The sequence below is a fragment of the Esox lucius genome, chromosome 19 (assembly GCF_011004845.1).
Source record: "Esox lucius isolate fEsoLuc1 chromosome 19, fEsoLuc1.pri, whole genome shotgun sequence".
NCBI lineage: Eukaryota > Metazoa > Chordata > Actinopteri > Esociformes > Esocidae > Esox > Esox lucius.
In genome coordinates, this window is record NC_047587.1 from 18993224 (window position 1) to 19017598 (window position 24375).

Sequence of the window (24375 nt, forward strand, 5' to 3'; positions counted from 1 at the left end):
TGACCAGGTTTGCACACACTGCAGCAGGGATTTTGGCCCACACCTCCATACAGACCTTCTCCAGATCCTTCAGGTTTCGGGGCTGTTGCTGGGCAATACAGACTTTCAGCTCCCTCCAAAGATTTTCTATTGGGTTCAGATCTGGGGACTGGCTAGGCCACTCCAGGACCTTGAGATGCTTTTTATGGAGCCACTCCTTAGTTGCCCTGGCTGTGTGTTTCGAGTCGTTGTCATGCTGGAAGATCCAGCCACGACCCATCTTCAATGCTCTTACTGAGGGAAGGAGGTTGTTGGCCAAGATCTCGCGATACATGGCCCCATCCATCCTCCCCTCAATATGGTGCAGTCGTCCTGTCCCCTTTGCAGAAAAGCATCCCCAAAGAATGATGTTTCCACCTCCATGCTTCACAGTTGGGATGGTGTTCTTGGGGTTGTACTCATCCTTCTTCTTCCTCCAAACACAGCGAGTGGAGTTTAGACAAAAAGCTCTATTTTTGTCTCATCAGACCACATGACCTTCTCCCCTTCCTTCTCTGGATCATCCAGATGGTCATTGGCAAACTCTCAGACAGGCCTGGACATGCGCTAGCTTGAGAAGGGGGATCTAGCGTGCGCTGCAGGATTTTAATCCATTATGGCGTAGTGTGATACTAAAGGTTTTCTATGAGACTGCAGTCCCAGCTCTCTTCAGGTTATTGACCAGGTCTTGCCGTGTAGTTCTGGGCTGATCCCTCACCTTCCTCATGATCATTGATGCCCCACGAGTTGAGATCTTGCATGGAGATTGACCGAGGGAGATTGACCATCATCTTTAACTTCTTCCATTTTCTAATAATTGTGCCAACAGCTGTTGCCTTCTCACCAAGCTGCTTGCCTGTTGTCCTGTAGCCCATCCCAGCCTTGTGCAGGTCTACAATTTCATCCCTGATGTCCTTACAAAGCTCTCTGGTCTTGGCCATTGTGGAGAGGTTGGAGTCTGTTTGAATGAGTGTGTGGACAGGTGTCTTTTATGCAGGTAACGAGTTCAAACAGGGGCAGTTAATACAGGTAATGAGTGGAGAACAGGAGGGCTTCTTAAAGCAAACCTGACAGGTCTGTGAGAGCCGGAATTCTTACTGCTTGGTAGGTGATCAAATACTTATGTCATGCAATAAAATGCAAATTAATTACTCAAAAATCATACAATGTGATTTTCTGGATTTTTGACCTGCAATTACAGACCTCTACATGCTTTGTAAGTAGGAAAACCTGCAAATCGGCAGTGTATCAAATACTTGTTCTCCCCACTGTAAGTATATTATGGGTTTACTCAGTTTAAGGATCTTTCAGAAGTAAAACATAACTCACCAGCCCACTCTTATACATCTAAATCTGAATTTAAATAGTTTAGACATTATAACGAACCTACTGCATAAAGGTTTTAATAACTGCCCTTTCTGGCCTGCAAATCATTTATAATTAACAAATGACAAAACAAATGTAGCCCTCAATTTTATTTCTAAATCTTGATCGGGCCCCCGAGTCAAAAAGTTAGCACTCCCCTGATCTGAATGAGGGGCTCAAAGGATCCGGTCTGTGGAAAAGTGGGGGCTGGGGTGATTATCCTGGAATTCAATGTCACAGCATGTTATCGGTTAACAGATCATGAAACAGTATATATACGCTAAAATGATGGCTATTATTATTGGGCCAAAATGGATGGAGGAGGTGAAGCTGCACAGAGTTATGATTTGCTCTGACTCAGCTGTAGTGCTCAATATTGTGAAGACCCGTCGGTTGAATAGGGGGTATATGTTAGTTGAGATTATGATTATTTTGCTGGGATTGGAGTGGATGGAAGTGTTGTTTGGCAAATTCTGCTGTGGTGAAAAAATTAAGGTGTCGACCTGGACATCAGGGCTTGAGTGCTGGGCAAAGCAGTGGGATTTGAGCAGGAAGTAGGCCATTTTAAAGAGTGGACCAGGCAGTGAATAGGTAGGGAATAAGGGGCGTGGGAGAGAAGTGGTGTGGAGTAGAATATGATTTGGTCACACAGGGCTGAATGTCACTTTGAAAGTGTTTGTGGAGGAAAATGTGTTGATATTTTGGGAATTGTATGATGTAGAGAGGGAATGGTTGCATATAAGTGTCAGGGAAGCGGGATGTGGTTTGAGTCTGGGGGGTGTAGGGGAGGGAGGAAAAGGGAGGGTTGTGGTTAAGGGATTATTGTTTCTCACAGACGTGTCGAATTTAATGTAGCTAGGCAGTGACTGGCCTCACACTCCAGTGCAGTAGGTGGCGGTTTATTACGCAATCTGCCAATCCACTCCCAAAACGAAGAAGAGCCGCCTGTTCTGTAGTCTGTTTGCCAGTGTTTGGGAACGTTCCAACCGGCTCTTTGGGCAAACGTGTCGGATAGTTATCCCTGTGCTTAGAATGGAAACTTGACCACACAACGGTAAATTAAACGCAGTATCGACGTATTTGTGTTAGTTGAGTTGTGGGTGGGGCGGTTTTCCAGTTATGGCAACGCGGAACTGTCATATTCTGTGTGCAGAGATAACAAAGAACCCTCGCTTCTGATAGCTACAGCTAACGTTAATCTGAGACAGAATTCAAACTGTCAAGGGGAATTTTCACGTTCGTTTTGGTCTTAGTATTTCTGTGAGTTATGTTACTTTAGCTACTTGGTTATTCACTTCCTGGTTATGTAATTTGACATACGTTATTCAGATAACTTTAATAACTGGAGTTGCTGGTTTAGCTGCCCGCCATCAAGCAAAATATTTTACGGCATCTAACGTTAACTACATCTAGCTAACTGCGCAGACGCCATGGAATGTTGTTGGTGATCATGCTAACGGTAACTAACAAACGTTATCCAACGTTTGTTCATTTTCGCCGTATCTGGTAATTAACAATTTAGTTCGCTAATTTGTACAATAATGTTTACAATTTACTAGGAATTTCATTTTGTTTCGATACATTCATGCCAACGTTGACATTGTTGAATTGACAGCTACGCACTGCTGTACCTTTCGATTCAAATTCAAGTAGCAGCCAGTAGCGAAGGCCAGCTTGGTACGCTATGATGACTATGGTAGCTGAATTATCTGCTGCTAGCTAGCTAAAACCCCGGAGTTGTCTTCAACCAACAGCTGGTCAAGTTCATGCTATGTGGTTAGGTTGTGCCAAAAATAATGTGGTTTCGATCTACAACTGGTACCGAGGGTTGAATAGCTACGCATTTGAGGTTTTTACAGCTGATACCTGATTGCACCTGACTAATGTACATGTACCGCACAAGCTAGTAATGATTCTAGTTGTGGTGCATGTGTGGTTTATATTGTGATTTAGTACCTGTGTCTTGTGTGATATGTTTGGTTACCTAGCAAAACACTCAGCGGTGTACCTTAATTCTTAATGTTTGAAGTGTGGTAGACCACTGTGAAAAGCTACATATAATTGAGTACTGACATTTACCAATAGGAACAAATCAATATCTACAGCTTCCTAAGGATCCATCAAACCTCTCTTGCATTCAATGTAGGCATTGTGCCTGATTACTCCCGATTGCCCTTGTTAAACCAGTTTGCCATTTCCTGCAAAAAAATTCTTTTTCTAATCTAATTTCTCCCCCCCTTTTCAGTGACACAGGATCTCAGCTGGGAGTGTGGTCTCCCGTTGCCTGCAAAGTGAAGCTTGGTGTCTGCTTTTGAGTCTTGCCCACCCCCCCCACCTGGTGGTTCCTTATGCTAGATTGCAGCTGTAACCAGTGTCTTGCAGGATGGATGGGGTGGATCTAAAAGGTCCCGTATGTCAGCATCAGCGCTTCCTTTTCTGTTACCGTGTGTCCATTTACAAAAGAACACCTTTTCTCCATCCAGACTCTAAACTTTGTATGCTGTCTAACTGTTTTTAAGTACCAAGCACTCAGGTACAAATACGAGATCTTCAAAACAAGCCTCTGTTTAGCAAGGTTTTCTATTTTGGACCAGATAGATTTCAGTTTCTTTCCAACGCCTACATGGAGGAAGTTTGAGTTGTCTTGTTCCTGTTGAATCGTGTCTGCTCACAGTTGCCGTGGGTGGTGGGATGTCGGAAAAGCCCAACGACAAGATGGTGAAGTTCCTGGCTCCCGCTTCCAAGAGCGGTAATGGTAATGGAAACAACGGTTCTAGTTCGGACTCCCTTGTTGGTGAACGGATGGAGGTGGCGGTGAGGAGGCGCCACCACACCATGGAGCGCGACCGCTGCAATGCAGAACATCGAACCTTCTTCCGACGCAGCGTCATCAGTGATTCCAACGCAACTGCCCTTGACCTTCCCTTACCTGGTAAAATCCCAGTCGAAACACCCCTAGTGCCCTGCGTGCAGGAGGTCCTTCCTGCTGGTGCAACCATTTTCCCAAGAGTAGTACCCCGTGTGACTGTGACGGAAGAGTCGACAGAGAGCGAAGGAGAAGTGAAGGTGGTTTCTGTAGTTCAGAAGGCTGCTGTAGTACAGGACATCTGTGATGGGGAAATAGTGGTGTCTCAGCCAGCCAACATTGTAGCTGCCCAACCGCCAAGCCAAACAACAAACCGTGGGAGTGAGGTGAAGGAAAGAGAGGTGGGTGAGGAAGGCGAGGAAGACAAGGAGAAAGCCAGGGTAGAGGCTGAGCAGAGAGAGGCAGAGAAGAAGGTGCAGGATGACATTGAGGAAGCGGAGACAAAAGCAGTGGGAACGTCGCCGGATGGTCGTTTCCTCAAGTTTGACATTGAGATTGGACGTGGTTCCTTTAAGACGGTTTACAAGGGCCTGGACACAGAGACCACAGTGGAAGTGGCATGGTGCGAGCTGCAGGTAAGACTATTAGTTGCATTTCAATCCTACCTGTGTATGAAACTTGTATCCTGAATTTAATTATTTCATGTCTGGTGATATGGAAGAGCAGCATTCCAAAAATTATTAAACGTTTTCTTTATTATCCCTTGTCAGACCTATACAAAACTTGTCTGTGAGGAGTATATATTGGTGTAGGCACATTAGTCTGCCATTCTTTCCTGCTTGTGACTGGTACTGTCATGTGGTCTGTGAGTCATATTTAGGACATTGCAACTGTGGGTGTCACCGGTTAAACACCTGAGGATGTATCAGTCAGTAGTCCCTGTGTTTCCATTCAAAAGGGCCAACCCACCTGAGATTCTTACTAATTTAATAAAAACACATTAAGCAGAAACATGTCAAAATGCGTGTCAAAATACGACAAAGCAATTGTTTGAAATTACCCTTGAGTGTTAGGCTGTATCATATATATAGTTAACTTGGCTATATTGAAGTAAGAGCGGTATAATGCATACTTTTAAAACGATAGCTGTATATGTTTATCAGCTAACTTGTCTGCATTTATGTTCCCTTGTGTATTTTACTAGTGCGCATTGTAGGTACTTGCTAGTACACTATTTACCACTTGGGTAAAAATAATAATTTGTCAATGTTTTTAAATAATGTGAGGCTTTTGTGGGAACTGCCTGGAAGACATCCTAGAATTGCGTAGACACTGTATGAATATCTGACCCTTTAAAGTGTTTTCCTTAGCTCTATGAATGGGATCTGTCAAATTCCCTATACATTTCATCCATTATAGTCAGGATCCATTGATGGATCAAGTCTTATTTAAAAGATTTTTAGTGTGTAGTCTAATTATTCTCCAGGTATTAGCTAAGTACACTAGTGCAATCAACCCTTTGATTGATCTGTTCCCCACCTCACCTTTTGTATTTGTTACTAACTCATTAGTCAAGAGTAACTGGCATTTCCACTTTTAGGTTGTTGCCAATATGCATTTCAAAGGTGTGACCATATACAGCTCTGGAAAAAAATATTAGATCACTGCACCTTTTTCCTTTCCTTTCCAAAAAAGTCAAAAAGGAAGGTTTTGAGTGAGGAACAGAAGGGTTAAAATGAAATTACAAAAAAGTGCAGTGGTTCAAATTGCAAAGGAAATAAAAAGTTGCAGTGGTCTCTTAATTTTTTCTGGAGCTGTGTATTTTAGGCTTAACAATGTTTATTGCGCAGTTCTAATTCATACCCCATTTTTCTCCTGCAATTTCATCACATCAATTGTATTTAGCACCCTGTCTCGACTCGGCTGCGCCAAACTGACTTAAAAATCTTGCCCAACCGCTGTTACATAAATATGACAATCTTTGTTCTAGTTTATCTATGGAACTGTTTCTAAATCATTTTGTCTACTGGTACCAGTCCTGTTCTTTGCATTCCTGTAGACTTTGTCCTCATGACTCACAACCAGGGTGATTTCCTCCCTGATTGACTTCTTATTGTCAGCCATGGCTGTTTCTCCTTTAAGACACAGGGCTGTCGGTTCTCTTGTTTCTGGTCAAAAGGAAGTGTTAAGGAGCTCCCCCAACTTTCTAATGTTTTTATATATTTGTTTTATTGATAATGTCCTTCCTCATTTTGGACTGGAATTAGTTATGGTAATTGTTTCTTTGTCTAAAAGGTATAAAATACTTAAATGACCACATCATTATATTAAGTGTTTATGTTGAACTAGGTCAATCAATAACACTTTCATTTAATCTTAGTGTTTTTTCTTACTATGCGTTTTCCATAGCTCTGTAGTGTTGATTGTTGCTGCGTCAAAAGTCCCGTGACGTTACCCAGACTGTCTGCTTTTGCAGAGAAAATGGCAAGAAAAAGGCCCAAAACATGATTTGACCCCATTCACTACTTGAACGTCTAACCAGTGTGAAATGGCTAGCCAGGTATCTTTGTGCACTGGTAGCATTTCAATCATGATATCACTGAGGACTTGATGTATCATTTTCCCCCTTTGTTAATCACTGTTGTTTTTGAGGACCACAAGTTCTCCACTGGCTGTTGGTCTGTGAAAGAAGCAATGCTGTTTAGACTAATAAAAGGTTTTTTTCTTCCAAAGAAACTCTTAAAAAGGAAGAAATATAGATAGAGAGAGAGAGATAGATATCTATCTATCTATCTATCTATCTATCTATCTATCTATCTATCTATCTATCTATCTATCTATCTATCTTCCTGCCAAATAAGTGACAAATTGCATCAAAGCCCGGTGTTAAATAAAAGTTTCACAGATTAGGCCAACATTTTTGATGTTCTCCCCAGCAGAAAGTGGGGGCTGAAACATGCAACATTTATGTAGAATGAAATTTGTCAATAGGTTGTCAAAAATGTTATTTTCAGGTGTTCAGGTAGAACAGTCTATGTGACTGGCTAGTAGTGATGGGTATTCCTTTTTGTTAAAGCATCCCTTGTGACTCCTACTCGACTAAAAAAGCTGGCTCATTCCAAATGCTTAGTCACTAATCAATAGCAAGTGGTAGCGAGATAAGCAGAGTGTTTCTTTAGTTATGGATTTAGCATGTTTTATGCCAGTTAACTAGTACGCTATAGCAGGGGTTCTTAAAGTGGGGGTCGCCACATGATTTTGGGGGGTTGCAAGAGGATTTTTAGAACAAAAAAATTAAAATAAAGAGCTATTTGTTATAAACCTGAATAATGAATAACTGTACATAAGGGGGAATACGAACGTTGTCACAGAACGAGCTGGTTGGTTGAATCTTTCGCAAGGGTTATGAGTAGCCTATGGAGCCACACTTAAACAGTTCTTGCTGTGTGCACGCTTTTAGTTAGCTAGCAAATAAACGTAGCCTGCAACATGGACCATAGCACTACAAATGAGAAGACGTTACATGACAGTAGTCTTTCTCTAACAACTGATGAAAGCATTCCTTCAGAAAAGCGATCAACTTCCAATGAAAATAAGCCTACGGGAAATGAGAAACGCAAGGATAAGTCCCTCCAGCCCGACAAGCCATTCAAACGTCAAAAATATCAAGAGGAATTCATATTTTGCATTCACTTGTATTACCATTAACGATGTTCCCAAATAACACCCCCAAATAGGTTCTTCGCTCAGAGGTTCTTGCACACCAAAGTTTAAAGCCAGTGAAACTTAAAATGCAAACCAAGCATTCCTTTTATGTTAATAAATCAGCATGTTTTTTTAAAATAGTAAACTCCATTCAGTCACGTCCCATGAACACCAGGCTGTTTGCCACCCTCTGCCAAGAGATGGGCTCAGAACATGAAGCCCTGCTGTTCCATACTGAGATCAAGTGGCTTTTCGCATGGGAAACTTCTCACTCGCCTGTTTGAGCTGCATGAGGGGTGCATTTTCTGGGTCCCAACTCTTGGACCACTTGACAGATCCTAAATGGTTGGTAAATCTTGTGTATATTCAACAAACCTAATGTAGTTAACTCATCACTACAAGGCACATTACAAATATAGGCCTATTGTCCTTGTGTGATAAAATCAATGCATTCACAAAAAAGTTAGTTATGCAAGTTGGGCTATGCAAGCTAAAGGTGGCAATGTCATAATGTTTCCAGAGCTGGAAGAATTTGTGGAGGACAATGAACTGCATCTCAATAAAATGATGAAAATGATCACTTCGCATCTCCAAAGCCTTCTGCAGCAATGGATATACTGATTCCGTTTTGATCAACCCACTTACGTGAGGCAACATTTTGACATGTATTTAAAACAAATACACCACGTCTTAATGTGGTTGATGATCTCCATGTTGCCATTTCGACGATCAAACCCATGATGCAGCTGTTGTGCTCAAAAAAAGCAGGCCCACCCATCTCATTAAATGAGTAAGTTGCTCAGACTTAACTTACCAATCAATAAATATACCTGAGAGAACAGGTCATTAATATGTAGGCTAATAGTTGATAAGGGTTCTTTTGTTAATATGATCTAATGAACATGTCTACATTTGTCGTGTAATTTGAGGCCTTATGTCCTGAGCTTGCATGTGCAGGGGTCGTGATATTTGAAACATTGTTTTTTGGGGTTAGTGACTGAAAATGTTTAAGAATCCCTGTGTTATAGCTACAGGCAAGCCCTAGCTACTAGTTAAGTTGGCTCTAGAGCTAACGTGCATTCACGACAGCTCAATCAGTTAGCTAAATAGCCAATTTGAATTGCCTGGCCATCAGCTTTGCATAATTTTATGTGAATCAGTATCCATCTAGCATTACAAACTACTGCTTTGGCACTCCCGCTATGTTGTGAGAGGGTTCTAAGTTGCTCTCATTCTAACTCTCTCAGGTCTCAGCCTTATTTTTGTGCGCTTCCTCCAATAATGACCTGAATAAGCGCTAGTCAAAGTAGTTTTCTAGTCTACCTGTTTCTTTTTAAATGTTTGCCAATTAGTCAATACTAGCTTGGTGCCAAATCATCGCAATCTGTGCTGCCTGTTTTAGTGCTTTATCTGAACAGTAATGGCATATGTTGAATGAATTATAAAGGAGTTTTCTAGACAGAACATGGCTGGTTCCATATGGCAGCAAGCATTCAGACCTACTTTGGATATGCAATGTAAGCTACATAATGCATTGTTAGATAAATCGGTTGTTTTGTAATGACTATAACCTGATCTAGTGGCCGACTAGCGCTGGCCTGTGTCAGTGGAAACTGAACCATTTCTGGATTTTAGGGTAAAACACCAATGCCAAACTGAAAATGTGGCATTACGGAGTGACTGAGTTACTGAGTACCCATTGTTAAATAGCTTCGTGTTTAGAGGCGCAGACTTCTGTGTGGGCGACTGGTATTCGATCTTTGCCTCTAACAGAACAAAGTATGAAAATAGGATTTGTTTAGGATAGACAAAAACCTCCCTGGCTTCAAGCTTCAGTAGCTACATTATATAGTAAGCCTAAAATAAAAATGTATGGTTATATTGCGACTGTTTCTGGTGGATTTTGGAAGTATGCATCCATGCATGCATTTTACAGGTTTTTATACAGGTTTGCACAGTTCTCTTGTCTTTTCACTTGACGACAAAGTCAGTTATCATCATCTTGATAGTTATTGTGTCAATGTCATTCATGAATGAAAGAAAAATGTATGTTGTTGTGCCATGAAATTAAAGAGCAGTTTAAAGTTCATCTTTAGTCTTGCTAGTAATTTCTCAATTCTTATGAGTATTCCAAGTAGTAAGTAAATATTAGTATTACTGTCTAATAAGCTGTTAAAACGGCCAGTGGCAAAAGCCATACAGTTCATAGATGCTATTTGTGGTGGAAATCCCTATAATGTAACGTTGAATGTAGTGTATCAACCCTGTTATACATGTTGTTTATTTGGATGTTAGCTAATGTAGGGAAATAGTTTTGAGAACCGTGGAGTTTTAGACTAATTGGGTTAACAATGCAGAACACAAGTATAGCTTATTGGTGCCTTGGTTAAAGACATAGCCTGTCACCTAGGGGACCCTGCTTCGAATCCAACGAGGGCAACAACATTCATTCCTTTTAATAGCGGGCCGGCCGAACTGGGCTCGCCTGGTTCCTTTTTTTGTTTCGAATTGCTGGGTATTTGCTTTAATATTGCAAACATTTCTATCAGCTCCTTGAAGATAAGTGTAGAATTGCAAGAAATGGTGTTAAACATTACCAATATAGGGTGGGACCTCTAAAATGTTTTAATTCCTTGGGTTGACGTGGAATTCGTCACCTGTCACCACCCCTGGCCACACCCAAGACTTGTTGATACAGAAAAACCTGTATAATTAGGTGTGGGCTTAATATTAGTCTTGTTTTACACTTAAATATTTGCATACATTTTGCTCCATTTAGCCCTCTTGAGACCTTTTGACTCCACATCTCCAGAGTGGGTTCCCTGCCAGAGGATCATCCATCATTGATGGTAACCTGGCATTCATTTGTGTTGACTGCCTTGCTCAAGGGTTGTTTTGGGGGTTCTTGACATTTTGGTGTTTCTATCCCGCAATTTGTTCTTCCCTACTTTCTTAACCAGAGACAAAGTGCTCAGTGCTTGTACAGGCACACAGGCCTATCCCCACCTCAGCTCAGAGAGACAATCCTGCACATGTGCAGTGCGGTCCTGAGCTCTGTGCTTGTTTGAAAGTAAATGGGTCAGATTCCTGACTGTGGAATTTCTAATCTCCTGTGTAAAGGAAGCCTGTTTCTCTCCCCTCCTCCACCTCTTCGCTTTCTCCCATCGTCCACTTCCTCCCTCATTTAGCGCCCTACATTCTTCAGAGAAAATGCTGACATCAGATTGTGACTATGTGATGCACATCTCCGCAGGATTCCAACATCCAGTTGACAGAGAGTGTTTGCACTTTTTAATAAAGATTTACAGAATATACAGTAAAATAAACGGACTATCTACTGGGTTGTGGAAAAAATAAACACACCATTGTCTATTGACAAGTGGCCCAATCAAACTGTCGAACAACGATTCAATAAATATATATTTTCGTTTCTTGGAATTGTGGTTTGCGCACCAGGTAAATTGTGAATAATGTAATATAAAATACTGTGGTTAAATACCCTACTTTGATTAACAGCTTTTTATAAAAGGCACAAAACTAATAGGCCTATTTAGTAGTCTTATCTGGTCTTTTATGTGAACCATGACACTTTCTTTTTGTTTAAACGTATTGAAAGTGCCAATGACCATCTGGAGAAGGTCATGTTGTCTGATGAGACAAAAATAGAGCTTTTTGGTCTAAATTCCACTCGCCGTGTTTGGAGGAAGAAGGATGAGTAGAACCCCAAGAACACCATCCCAGCTGTGAAGCATGGAGGTGGAAACATCATTCTTTGGGGTTGCTTTTCTACAAAGGAGACCGGATGACTGCACAGTATTGAGGGGTGGATGGATGGGGCCATGTATCCTGAGATCTTGGCCAACAACCTCCTTCCCTCAGTAAGAGCATTGAAGATGGGTCGTGGCTGGGTCTTTCAGCATGACAACGACCCGAAACACACAGCCAGGGCAACTAAGGAGTGGCTCCGTAAGAAGCATCTCAAGGTCCTGGAGTGGCCTAGCCAGTCTCCAGACCTGAACCCAATAGAAAATCTTTGGAGGGAGCTGAAAGTCTGTATTGCCCAGCGACAGCCCCAAAACCTGAAGGATCTGGAGAAGGTCTGTATGGAGGAGTGGGCCAAAATCCCTGCTGCAGTGTGTGCAAACCTAGTCAAGAACTACAGGAAACGTATGGTCTCTGTAATTGCAAACAAAGGTTTTTGTACCAAATATTAAGTTCTGCTTTTCTGATGTATCAAATACTTATGTCATACAATAAAATGCAAATTAATTACTTAATCATACAATGTGATTTTCTGGATTTTTGTTTTAGATTCCGTCACTCACAGTTGAAGAGGTACCTATATTGCTTTTTAATATGCAGTAATTCTCTTTAAAACAACCTGATAGCAGTAATAAAACAGAATGTGCACTAAATAGTAGCCTTTAATATGTTGGAATAAGGAAAGGTAAGACATTGCTGAGAATCTTATAACAGGCAGCTTTGAAAATAGCTTGTAGCTCCATAGACCACTGGGATATGGTATACTTAACAAAGACAAATGCCAAGCTGTTTAGCTGGTCTCTATTCCCTTAATGCTAGTTCCCACTGCCCGGTGCAGCATGTCAAACTCCTCAGGCAAACTCCAAATATTGTATGCTAGCTGTAACCCATGCCCTAATAATGGAAATCCCTAAAGATGCCTAAAATTGTTATATCACATGTTTGTTTAAATTATTTTGATGCAAATTGTTTGTGGATATGGAGGGATAAAAATGATCCTTTATTTTAATTATAGTTAGTTAATTATAGTTTTTTCGCTTATGTAAGGAAGGAGGTATTTAGCTTTTGCAATGTCCCATCACTTATTTCTGTAAAGCAAATGTTTTTAAAAATGAGTTTTTGTGTAGCACACACTGAATGTATGAAACATGTCAACTGGTGTCCAGAGGTGCGGGGCAAACGGAACTCTAAGAGCACTAGATATTTTGGATATTTGGGGTGGTATTGTATTTTTAATAACATGTTAATATTATTTTAATGCGACTGTGCACCAAACAACGTGTTTGACATGGCCCTTGTTTTATTTTTTGGAATGTCTCTCTGATACTTACAGATGAAAACCATATGTCCCTGATGTTCTGGTTAAAAACCTTAAACCCACCCATGTACACACCCTTTCCCTCATTGGTTTGTGATCTCACATTGCAAGCATGTTTGAATGCAAAATAGGTCATTGCAGAGGAGGGGGGTAGGAGAATACATTTAGGAGCCTCCCCTCTCACTCTGCCTCAACGAAGCATGTCATCCCTTCCTTCCTCTCTTCCTTGGCTGAGGCCCAGCATTAAAAGTTGAGATAAGAACTGCAGCAGGCTTGCAGACCAGCATCCTTTGGGAGGCCTGGGACTGACAGCTGGTGTAATCCAGGGAGTGCCACAATGCCACCCGGGCACGGTCTGGCCACGTCCCCACTGTTTTTCACTGATCTCCCCTTATCTTGCCTTAACCCCTGATATTTTGTTATTCTGTATCTTTTCTGGGTCATTTTTCTGCTTTGTTTTTGATAGATATAGTAGGGATGTCACGATACCAGAATGTAGTAGTTGATACCTATACCAGCGAAATTCCACAATTCTCAATACCCAATTCGATACCAAGGTAAAAAACTAAAACAAAACAATAAATCCCATGTACTTAAGAAAACAGCAGAGGCTACACACACACCTCTGCTCAGAGTGCAAGCAGTAGTTTAAATTTACTGACATGTTGACACCATTAGTCTGGAAATATTTATTTAAAACGCTAGCGTTATATTTTGATGACAGACTGAACGGTAAGGATGGTTGCCTAGCTATTGTTACATTACGGTAGCCTTTAGCCATTGCTGGTCTTATAAGGCCACACCTCCAATCTCGTCTGGCCTCCTAGAGACATTCCAGGACTGGTTTAAGAGGTTAAGCCATTGCAAACTTCGTTTGGAATATAGTTTGCTAGGCTACACAGCAATGCCAACTGTCTCAAACAAAATAATGGTCCTGTGTATTTCAAGATAAGGATATAATCCAGATTATACAATGATACATTAACTCACTCACCTTGAATTCTTTAAATAAATCTGCATGACTGTCTTTGAGGTACTTAGCTAAATTGAAGTGTTTCCTGTTTTAATCTTGAAAGTTTGAAGGCACCGTTTGCATAGTGTTTTTTTGAGAATGTATTACTCCCTGATCATCTGCCTCGAACTCAAAGTTTGTGACTCTTACTGTTGTGCTTTTTGACGAGTTGAGCTGCTGCTGCACTTGCTGCCATCTGCCATTTTTTGGATCCCTGGGTACCTAGGGTACTGTAAAAGAACAAGTACCGTCATGTTTTCAGCATTCTGGCATTGACTTGATACCGAAATATCAGTTCTCGTGACATCCCTAGTAGGGAGTGAAAGATTAGAGAAATTGCTTATGGAAAGTTGAAGATTGCTCTTCAACTTCATGTATTCCTCTTCTTTTTGATCAGATATGTTCTAATGAGATTAGTATTGACTTATTGGCAGGGTTCATACTACAGGATCTTTTGCTGGCTAACTCTGTTAGCGTAATGTGATTCATATTTGACATTGGTAGACGCGTCTCTGTACAGTTTATCTGTAATCTAATGAATGAAGAGGGGATGACCTGAAGGATTGCTGTAGTTGATGTTTTGTGGAAACCTAAGAAATGTCTCAATATAATGTGCTAAGCCGATCTGTATGAGCTTGTTGCTTTGAGCGCATTCAAACGTGTTTTGAGGTGTTTAGCTGGCATTTAAATGGTCTACTGTTAATATACACCTGGGGAACTATATTTTCCAACCTCAGCTAAAACCGATATTTTGCAATAATGTTTTAAGGCATATCAGGCAATCATTGGCTTGATATGAACAAGTAAACTTCGCTCTTGGGCCTTGACAAGTTATAAAGTCACTCATTAGCCAGAATTACATGTAGCTAACATCAGCTCTATTTCAGCTTGTAGTGTGAGATGGCTGATCTATAACTGGATGACCGCTCATCTCTGTACGCTGTTTTGATGATCTGTATGGTCATAACCCTGGGTCATCAGGCAGGTTCACATAGAGATGTCATTTATAGAAGAGGCACCACCTCTATAGCAAAATGTCATCAGCCATTACATTTATCTCCAAATGAGGTGCTATAATGGCCCATCTACGGGAGGGCTAACCATTTGACCAGGTTATGGCTTTACCAATGTAAAATAATTACCCTGTTGCCAGTATATTCTCTGCCCCCTAGTGTCTGGCCTAAGTGGACACAGGATACCCTCTCTGTTGTAGTTGTGTATGTTCCTACATGGCGGCTTGGGCTTTACTGGTATTGGAGTCCATAGTGCTCCATTCTCATAGTCTGTAAAGAAATATTGCATCTGAAGCGGGTCTAACGTTCATCTCTAGGCGACCAGAACTATCAATCCAAAAATCTGAAATTTTTTGCAGCCTACCTTTCTGCTGACTGGATGCAGACAACTCTCCTAAAAAATGTACATAGCCATTTATTTATACTGTGATCTAATAAGATATTTAGTCAAAATAAAATGCAACTGGCTACCCTACCATAATAAAAAGGAAGCATAGCACATGAATCTGCAACGTTTATAGTTGTCAGGGAAACAATACCTAATGTAACTAATGGTATACATATCGGAGCAGAGTTCTCTTCTCTTGTCCGAAAGGGTACAGCCGCTTCTGATTCAGCACTTTCAATTGTCTGTAAGATTAGGTCAGTTGCCACTATTTTTAGGTTACTGTACTGGTGTTTTATATGTGAAAAGGTGTTTTGTTCCATTCTCAAGTGAGACCTGGGAGTGAGACACTTTTTAGCACAAGGCCTAAACTAACAATTTCTGTTCAGTCTGTTTACCTATCTGTAGAAGTTGGGATGTAGGTCATATTTTAAACCAGGGGGGTGATTATTAATGGTTTCTGCTAAGCTAAACTAACATCCTATGATCACGTTGTTACCATTGTGGAGTTAGAAGCTACTTGTCAGCCTGGTTAAAACATTATAATGCCATTGCAGTTACACACCATTCTAATTGATGGGGTGTTTCTGTAAGCGACTGTCAGTAGAGTGCATCTGTTCTTTGTCCATTTGTGCTCATAAGTTTGCATACCCTGGCAGAAATTGTAAAATGTTGGCATTGATTTAGAAAATATGACTGATTCTGCAAAACAAACCTGTCTTTTATTTAATGATAGTGATCATATGAAGCAATTTATTATCACAGTTTTTTTTTGCTCCTTTTTATATCATAATGATAACAGAAATCACCCAAATGGCCCTGATCAAAAGTTTACATACCCTTGAATGTTTGGCCTTGTAACAGACACACAAGTTGACACACACAAGTGAAAATAGCACAAATAAATTTGAATATCCCACACCTGTGGCTTTTTAAATTGCAATTAGTGTCTGTGTAGAACTAGTCAATGCGTTTGTTAGCTCTCAAAGCTGCTCGTGGGACACTTGGACTTTTCAGCACAACAATGACCCTAAGCACAAGGCCAAGTTGACCCTTCAGTGTTTACAGCAGAAAAAGGTGGAGGTTCTGGAGTGGCCATCACAGTCTCCTGACCTTAATATTGAGCCACTCTGGGGAGATCTCAAACGTGCGGTTCACGCAAGACCACCAAACAATTTGCATGACCTGGAGGCATTTATCCAAACTAATGGGCTCTACCACCTCCAAGGATTCCGGGCCTCAGACAACTATTACAAAAGACTGCAAGTTGTCATTGATGCTAAAGGGGGCAATACACAGTATTAAGAATTAAGGGTATGCAGACATATGAACAGGTGAAAAAAATCTTAATTGCCATGTTTTGTTTTATGATTGTGCCATTATGACCTACAGTTAAATCTGAATCCCATAAGAAATAAGACGTGTTTTGCCTGCTCATTTGTTTTCTTTACAAATGGTACATATATTACCAGTTCTCCAAGGGTATGCAAACTTTTGAGCACAACTGTATGTCCGGGGACAATTGTACCGACAACCCTGGTGTTGCAAGCACCATGCTCTTACCGTCATAGAAACATGGATGTTGTAACTAGGACCTGGGGGCAGTAATATAAAGCAGTTGCTCTAGAGCTATTTGAGCCAACTCCCTGTCTGACTAACAGCTGCTCTGACTGCCTGCCAATCAGAGATTTAGTTCACTATTGAGGGCCCATATTTCAATAATTTTAATCTCTTTTTTTAAGAGCCTTTAAAAAATGAATCCTGGCATTTCAACATGTTCAGCTGCGATGGAAACTTTGATGTCACGCTATCTGATTATAATACTCAAATTACTGTTTATCTGGGTTGTGGGGTTGGCTCCATACCCTGTCAGCTAACCATGGCTGTGTGTCTAAATATCTTAATGTTATCTTAATGACACCCGAAAGGCTACATTTTATGGGCTGCAGGAGGCTCAGGGTTAGGGTTGACCAGAAAAAAGGGGACGAACGTTGTTGGACGGCAGCCATTGCTCTTGGGTTAATGTTGTGTTGGTCTTGGCCCTCTTACTTGCTGGTGACAGATCTGTGTTTGTTGGCTTGGCTCTAGTCCGTAGGATGGGCTGTGCTGTGAATATTGGGTCTATTTCTGCTGGTGTTTTAAGTAGGGCCTTATTTATTATCCAGGTAGAAAATCTCAGAATAGAGATTCAATTATAATCCAATAATATTCAAGTATGTTAGGTGAAAATTTCACCTGTCTTTCAATTTAAAAAATAAATAAATGTTTTCCTAAAAATTCTTCTGTCCAATCACAGGCATGCAGAAAATTTCAGTAAATCTTTTTTCATTTTTTTTCAATTCAATCTTTTCATTTAAAATATTTTAACCCTTTGACGCATACACTGTTGTGATTAGAACCGAATGACCGACCTAATTTGAACCCATCATTATGACGTCTAGTTATGAGTGACGCAATAATCAGTGGTTGGTCTGACCACTCTGATATTCACTCAGTCAGCTCAAACAGTCTTTATAATCTGTGTCCTCAACATTCATTTTATAGTGTAGATTTTGGAACATTTGTAGAGTTGTTCTTATCCATGATTCTTATCCAATTCCTGACATAACTTAAGTTAATCCTAGCTGTGACTGCAGCCAACAGCTGTGGTAATCTTTACCTAAAATAAACAATACTGGTAACAAAAATGTATTAAATGAGTGACTTGTATATACAACTTATCATACAACTTTTTGTATGATAAGTTGGTTTTAAGATGGGTCACTAAGAGACTGGAATGTCATTTACATTTGCTTGTCTTCCAGACAGATCTGTCAGTCGTCTTCTTTGGGGGGGTGGTTAAGATAAACCTTGTGACTCCCAGAATCCAGTGCGATATAAATTATCATGGCTGTGCATTTACACAGTTATTACCTAAAATCGCTCAATGTAACCTCTTTAAAAAAAACTTTTTTTTTAACTGATCGTATCTTTGTGGTAGCATACCTATTGTTGTAGCTATTGAAATGACAATGTTCTGTCTGAATTAGAATTTTGAAATTTAAACAAAAATCAAAGGTATACATTCTTCTCCCCCCTCCCCTGACAGAATACTAGTCTTGGCACAGGTGTTGCAAGAACTATTCAAGCTTGAACCTGTAATATAGTTGCATTTTACTTACAATTTGTATGTGCCCTACCCAAGTTCTGAGATCGCTACCTTCTCGGTTGTCTGCTCTTAACATCAGTCTTTTATTTGCGAAGTGCACTGAAGAATGTGTCATTCTGAACAATTAAATTCTTGACATGGCATCTATGTAGTATGTATGAAGCAAAATAACGAAATACAAAATATACATAACACTAGTGACTAGGAGCAGTTTCAAATAATGTAGAAATGGGAGTATGGACAGTATTAATAGAAATCTTAAATATTATAAATGCAAAGCGGTTAATTTTCAGTGGCTCAAATATTTTCAGCTAGGTTGAAATATAAGGTTTGTGCAACATCGTATCCACTTTTTATCATTACAATGTCTAATTCTGTTAATTTGAGTTTTTAATTTGTCCCCCTCAAAGATTTCAGTTTTTTTCAATTGAATTGTTCACATTATAGGTCACATTAAAGGTGGAAAACATTCTGACATGATTTTTCTTTGTCTCATTCTTTTACATCAAAAGAACCTGGCATTTTAACAGGGGTGTGTAGACCTTCTTTTATATCCACTGTAAGTGAGTAGCTACCTTTTTCATCAAACTCATGATAGTAGTTTCTCCATAAATAAGTGGAGTGATTCATGATGAAGCATTATTGCTCACTGTTACTCACTGTCATGTCATTGTTGAGCTCTATCGGTTTATTAATTCTGATCCTGTGATTGTGTTGTCAGAGAAAGGGTGTGTTTGTGCCTAAGCTTGTTCCTTTGTGTGAGTGTACTGTTGATTGACCGGCTCCCTAGAAGGCTCTTCCCATGAGTGGAATTGGTAGCTGCGCGTTGTTTGCTAAAACATTATGTACTGGACTTTCACTCGCCGTCCTGTTCTCCCCATTCTGTTAACTATTGCTCAGTCTTGGTATGGTCCAGATAGCAGCAAAGGGTACAGTACAGCTCTCACATGAGAAGACACTGTTGAGAGGTCAAAGTCAAGTCCTAATTTACACACTGAACCACCGATCTGAAAGCAATGAACAAGAAGTTAACATTGTGAGGTGATGGTTGAGAGGTTTCTGACAGCTTTGAACTCTAATTCACGTGAGGGATGGTACAAAGGTATGTGATGGTACAAAGTCATTTTCCGGCTTAAGGGTTATGTTTAGGGTCAATTACATACAATTTGTAGTAGTGGTAAAATCTACGTTAGTTAAAAGTTTAAGCATTAGGGGTTAAGGTTAGACAGTAGGGCAAGGTTATGTTTAGGCATACATCTAGGCTTGGACAAACTTAAAGCTGGCCCAGCACCAGGCATGCGTTCACTTGGTCCACCTCTACCAAACTTTGTCAAACATTTGGTGCAGGGTTGGAATTTCCGGGTGGCATCGACCCATGTGTGACCTTAATGTGTGCTCGACACACACACACACACACACACACACACACACACACACACACACACACACACGCGCTTTACAAAGTGGTTCAATTGTCTTTTTTACCCCAAAAATCTAGTATGAAAATATGTCAGTGGAGTTTTATAGCCCACACAAAATCTGGCTTCTATTTCCTGCTTTGCTCATTTCTTCGATAACAAAATGCAAAAATCTATTGATGAGGTTGCTAGGTGTTTTACAAAGGTTCTTCAAAATAATCATTGTTACGAATGAGAAGATACCAATAGCCGATATTCATAGAACACAGTATGCCGATGTCAAGTAATGATGGCAATGTTTTGTCTGTACCTGTGTACTCTGGCATAAATTTAAAAAAATGGCTTACGATACTTCTAATTTCAACAGATATACATTAAATCATACAAAAGTAATTTTTCTATATATTTCAATAAGAAAATATTATGTAAAATATGACTCACAATGTTTGGAACATGTAGATATTACATGATAGTAAATGCATTCTGTAATTGTACATTATACAATGTATTACACATCATCAAAAACACTGCAACAGAGGAAACAATATAAACAGAACAATATTAAAAAAATATATACAAATGAGTGGTGCATATTGCATGGCTATTAAGACGAAAGCACAATTGTTCTGAAATAATTGGACCGATTTAATGCAGTCGAAGGATACCTTTTGCTGGCTGATATTTTGGTACATCCCTAATACAAGGACTAAAAAAGGTTTTCAGCTCCACTAATGATGTTCAGAAGGTCTGTTTGGAATTAGAGGAAGGGGCAACAAGGCTTTTTCTCACTGGGTAGGGGACACAGGACAAGTTCCTCCCTGCCTCCCTCTGTCTCTCTTCAGTGGGGGAAGGGAGGGGCTGCTTGAAGAATGCAGCTGTTCAATGTTGCGTTTGTAGAGCTGTCCCTGACTGTCACCCCTAGACCTCAAGGTTTAGGGTCGCCCTCTTAAAATATACACCCCTAACCCCTTTAAAAAAAATCCTACCTCTTGTTCAAAGAATCCTCATTCCTTCACCTCCCATCCAAACCCCCCTTCCTGATAACCTCCCCCGACAGACAGACACCCAATACTCTGCAATCGTCAGTCAGGCCGAAGTCTCAAGAGAACAAGCTCCGTTCCTATTCGACCGCAGTGCCGTGTGCCGTTTCATTGGTCTTTTGTTGCCAGATCAGTCTGACAGTGGAAAGTTCTCTCTTTTTCCCTGTGCTCTCCTCACACAATGGAACACGTATCCTGGACAACCTGGCCAGTTGCCAGGTGTTTGCAGATTTTGTCTTAGCCTATCTTTAAAAGGAAATGAAACAACTTTTAGTGTATTGACTGGTAGAGGTTGCAATATTGTGGGATGCTCCCGAGACCCACTGGCCCCTAAGGATCATTGAAGAGGTCTGGGCAGGAACAGACAGTCAGCGACAACTTCCACATGCTTTTTAATTTTGTTTGAAAAATATATATATTCTGCAAAGTGTAAAATCCACTCCACTGCACAATTGAGCCTGCTCTTGTTAGTATTAGAAAAGCTGATAAGTGTTTGAAATGATATTATAGGGATCTAATCTTTTTGTGTGTTAATATCTTAGCTTCTTTCTTACAAAGCAAGAAAGGGAAAAACACAATTGTTTGATGAAAATGCTGTGTTGGCCTATCCCTATAGCTGGTTTTAGGTTGGAAAAATTTCTCTAGCAGCTTATTAATTTACCAGACATTTGCAGAATGTGATGGTCATCCATACGCAAGAGTTATGGTAATCAGCGAAGAATCTGGAAATAAAAATGTTCTGGTTGTGATGAAGTAGAACGACCTTCTTACCACAACTACTGTGTTCTTCCTCAGTTCCTCAGTTTTCAGTCAACACACAAGGGCACATTCTCACTCCCCTGACAAACTTGATTGCAATTAAATATTCTCTTTTTTTTTTTTTTTTAAGCATTATGTAAATTGATTGAAATATTAATCAAATCACAATCTAAATTGCCCTTTCGACAACGAGCAATGTAAATTTCACAAGGGACCATGATTTCTTCCTTTTTTTTGACGCTCCATTAATACAACATTATCTAGGCTGTATTGCCAAATAACTGAGTACGTCACAAGCATCCCATTACAGTGCATCTTTAAATTCAGTGTCTGTGTGGAGAGAAAGGGTTTCATGTTAGGAACATTAGGGCTGCTGAGTAGTGTCCATTTGGTGCCCAGGGAGGCATTTTCTTTGGTAGGGGAGTATTTTTTAGCTTCGCAAGAACTGATGTTAATCAAATGCAAGTCTTCAGCCAAGAGTTCCTTTGAGTTCTTGGATTCCACTTTCTGAGAATTGAATAGTGAAAATAGCCCCTCCTCCACAGCCTGATAAACTCGCTTCATTAGAGGATGTGTTTTCAGTTGTAATGCTTTATTAACTCCCAGAATACATGGTACTAAATTCCTCAGAGTTAAGGTCACTCAAAGAAGCTGATAAAAACAAGAGTTGAATCCTAAGATCTCATTTTCAATTGTCCAATTTGTGTCAAATTTGCGATACTCCATCCGCCAACTCTGTATTTTTCTTATTACTTTGCTCGTTTAGCCAGCAAGTATCTCCACCCTATCTCCGCCAGCTCCCTATGTGCATGGTTCTGGGAGTGTTAGCACTTGACCACGGGTTTGCACTCACAAATGCATTTTAAAAATTATTAAACATCCACCACAACCGGTAACCTGGTGGCCTGTGACACAAGACATACTAACCTGGTGGCCTGTGACACAAGACATACTAACCTGGTGGCCTGTCGCACAGGACATGCTAACCTGGTGGCGGCCTGTCGCACAGGACATGCTAACCTGGTGGCGGCCTGTCGCACAGGACATGCTAACCTGGTGGCGGCCTGTCGCACAGGACATGCTAACCTGGTGGCGGCCTGTCGCACAGGACATGCTAACCTGGTGGCGGCCTGTCGCACAGGACATGCTAACCTGGTGGCGGCCTGTCGCACAGGACATGCTAACCTGGTGGCGGCCTGTCGCACAGGACATGCTAACCTGGTGGCGGCCTGTCGCACAGGACATGCTAACCTGGTGGCGGCCTGTCGCACAGGACATGCTAACCTGGTGGCGGCCTGTCGCACAGGACATGCTAACCTGGTGGCGGCCTGTCGCACAGGACATGCTAACCTGGTGGCGGCCTGTCGCACAGGACATGCTAACCTGGTGGCGGCCTGTCGCACAGGACATGCTAACCTATTGTTGATTCAAAAAAGCTGTGCTGACAAGGTTGAAAACTGCTGTGCCATTGAGCATGGCAATTAACCCACATTTTTCCTGGTTGTCTTTCTGGATAAGAGTATCTGCTAAAATACTAAAATATCAGTGTTAGTCAAGGTCATTTTAGATTTTGGCTTGGTGTATGTATTTTACAATTCTTCTTCTGTCTTGGTCTCTCATCGCTTTGGCTCTTTGTTTTCTGTTGGTAGGGAAATGTTGGCCAAGCCGCCCACAACGTTAATGTCACTTCCACATGCAGAAATGTGTCCATGGCCTGTATGTTGGCATGCACATAATTTTTTTTTCATGTTGTGAAATTGTTTCAGTTCTACATATTTGATACGTTTCCTTGGAGTTGGGACATGACCCATCAATTGTCGCATTAACAATCGCCCGTATTAGCAAAAATTGCAAACTTTTATATTTGTATTGACTGGGGTAGCAAAGTGGCCTAGTGGTTAGTGCAACTTTCTAGAGTCTGAAAGGTCCTTGGTCCTATTCCTCTTACCACCAAAGAGAACGACAGCACATTTTCAATCTCTGAGCAAGACCCTAAAAGTTTACCCTCATTGTCTCTGGAAAAAAATATAATTTGACATAGCAAAATTTGCCATGTTGACTAATGTTTAGTAAGATTTCAATTCATTTCCCAAATCCTCACTCTTGTAAGAAGGAGCAACATGATTGCTCCAGTGTTTCATACCTTGGTGTGAAGATAGGAAAGCAACTGTCATTCTGACTTCACTTTAAAGATTACTGTTCCCGTCTTAGTTGACCTTTTATAAATAAGATGTATGTACCGTATTGTCTGTGAGCTAAATTAGCTCTGCGCGGTAGACCTGCTGTGTTTATTCCCAAAGGCTGTTTTGAACACTGACATTTCCTTCCCCCGCAGGACCGGAAGCTGTCCAAGTCAGAGCGCCAGCGGTTTAAGGAGGAGGCGGGCATGCTGAAAGGGCTGCAGCATCCCAACATCGTCCGCTTCTACGACTCCTGGGAGGCCCCTGTTAAAGGCAGGAAGTGCATTGTGCTGGTCACAGAACTCATGACCTCCGGAACACTGAAAACGTGAGTATGGCTTATGCACTGATTTTAACAACAGTCCACTGACCGCATTCCTGTGACGTGGCACCTCAGTCAGCGAAATGTGTTGAAGGTTATCTGTGATGTCCATTGTTAACCCTGG

At 40.9% G+C, this 24375-nt stretch overlaps 1 protein-coding gene across 6 annotated transcripts in view; it reads left to right on the top strand.

Moving 5' to 3' along the window:
• The first annotated feature begins 2318 nt into the window (after positions 1-2318).
• The window catches only part of LOC105022160 (serine/threonine-protein kinase WNK1-like), a 44479-nt gene continuing 22422 nt past the window's right edge, over positions 2319-24375 (top strand). For 3 of the 6 annotated variants that reach the window (XM_010890350.5, XM_020040292.3, XM_020040291.3), the window contains exons 1-3: positions 2319-2437; positions 3629-4824; positions 24085-24257. In XM_010890350.5, coding sequence (XP_010888652.2) covers positions 4075-4824; positions 24085-24257 — 923 coding nt within the window. In that variant the 5' untranslated portion in view covers positions 2319-2437; positions 3629-4074. The other 3 variants (XM_010890351.5, XM_010890349.5, XM_010890352.5) reach the window with 3 other exon arrangements.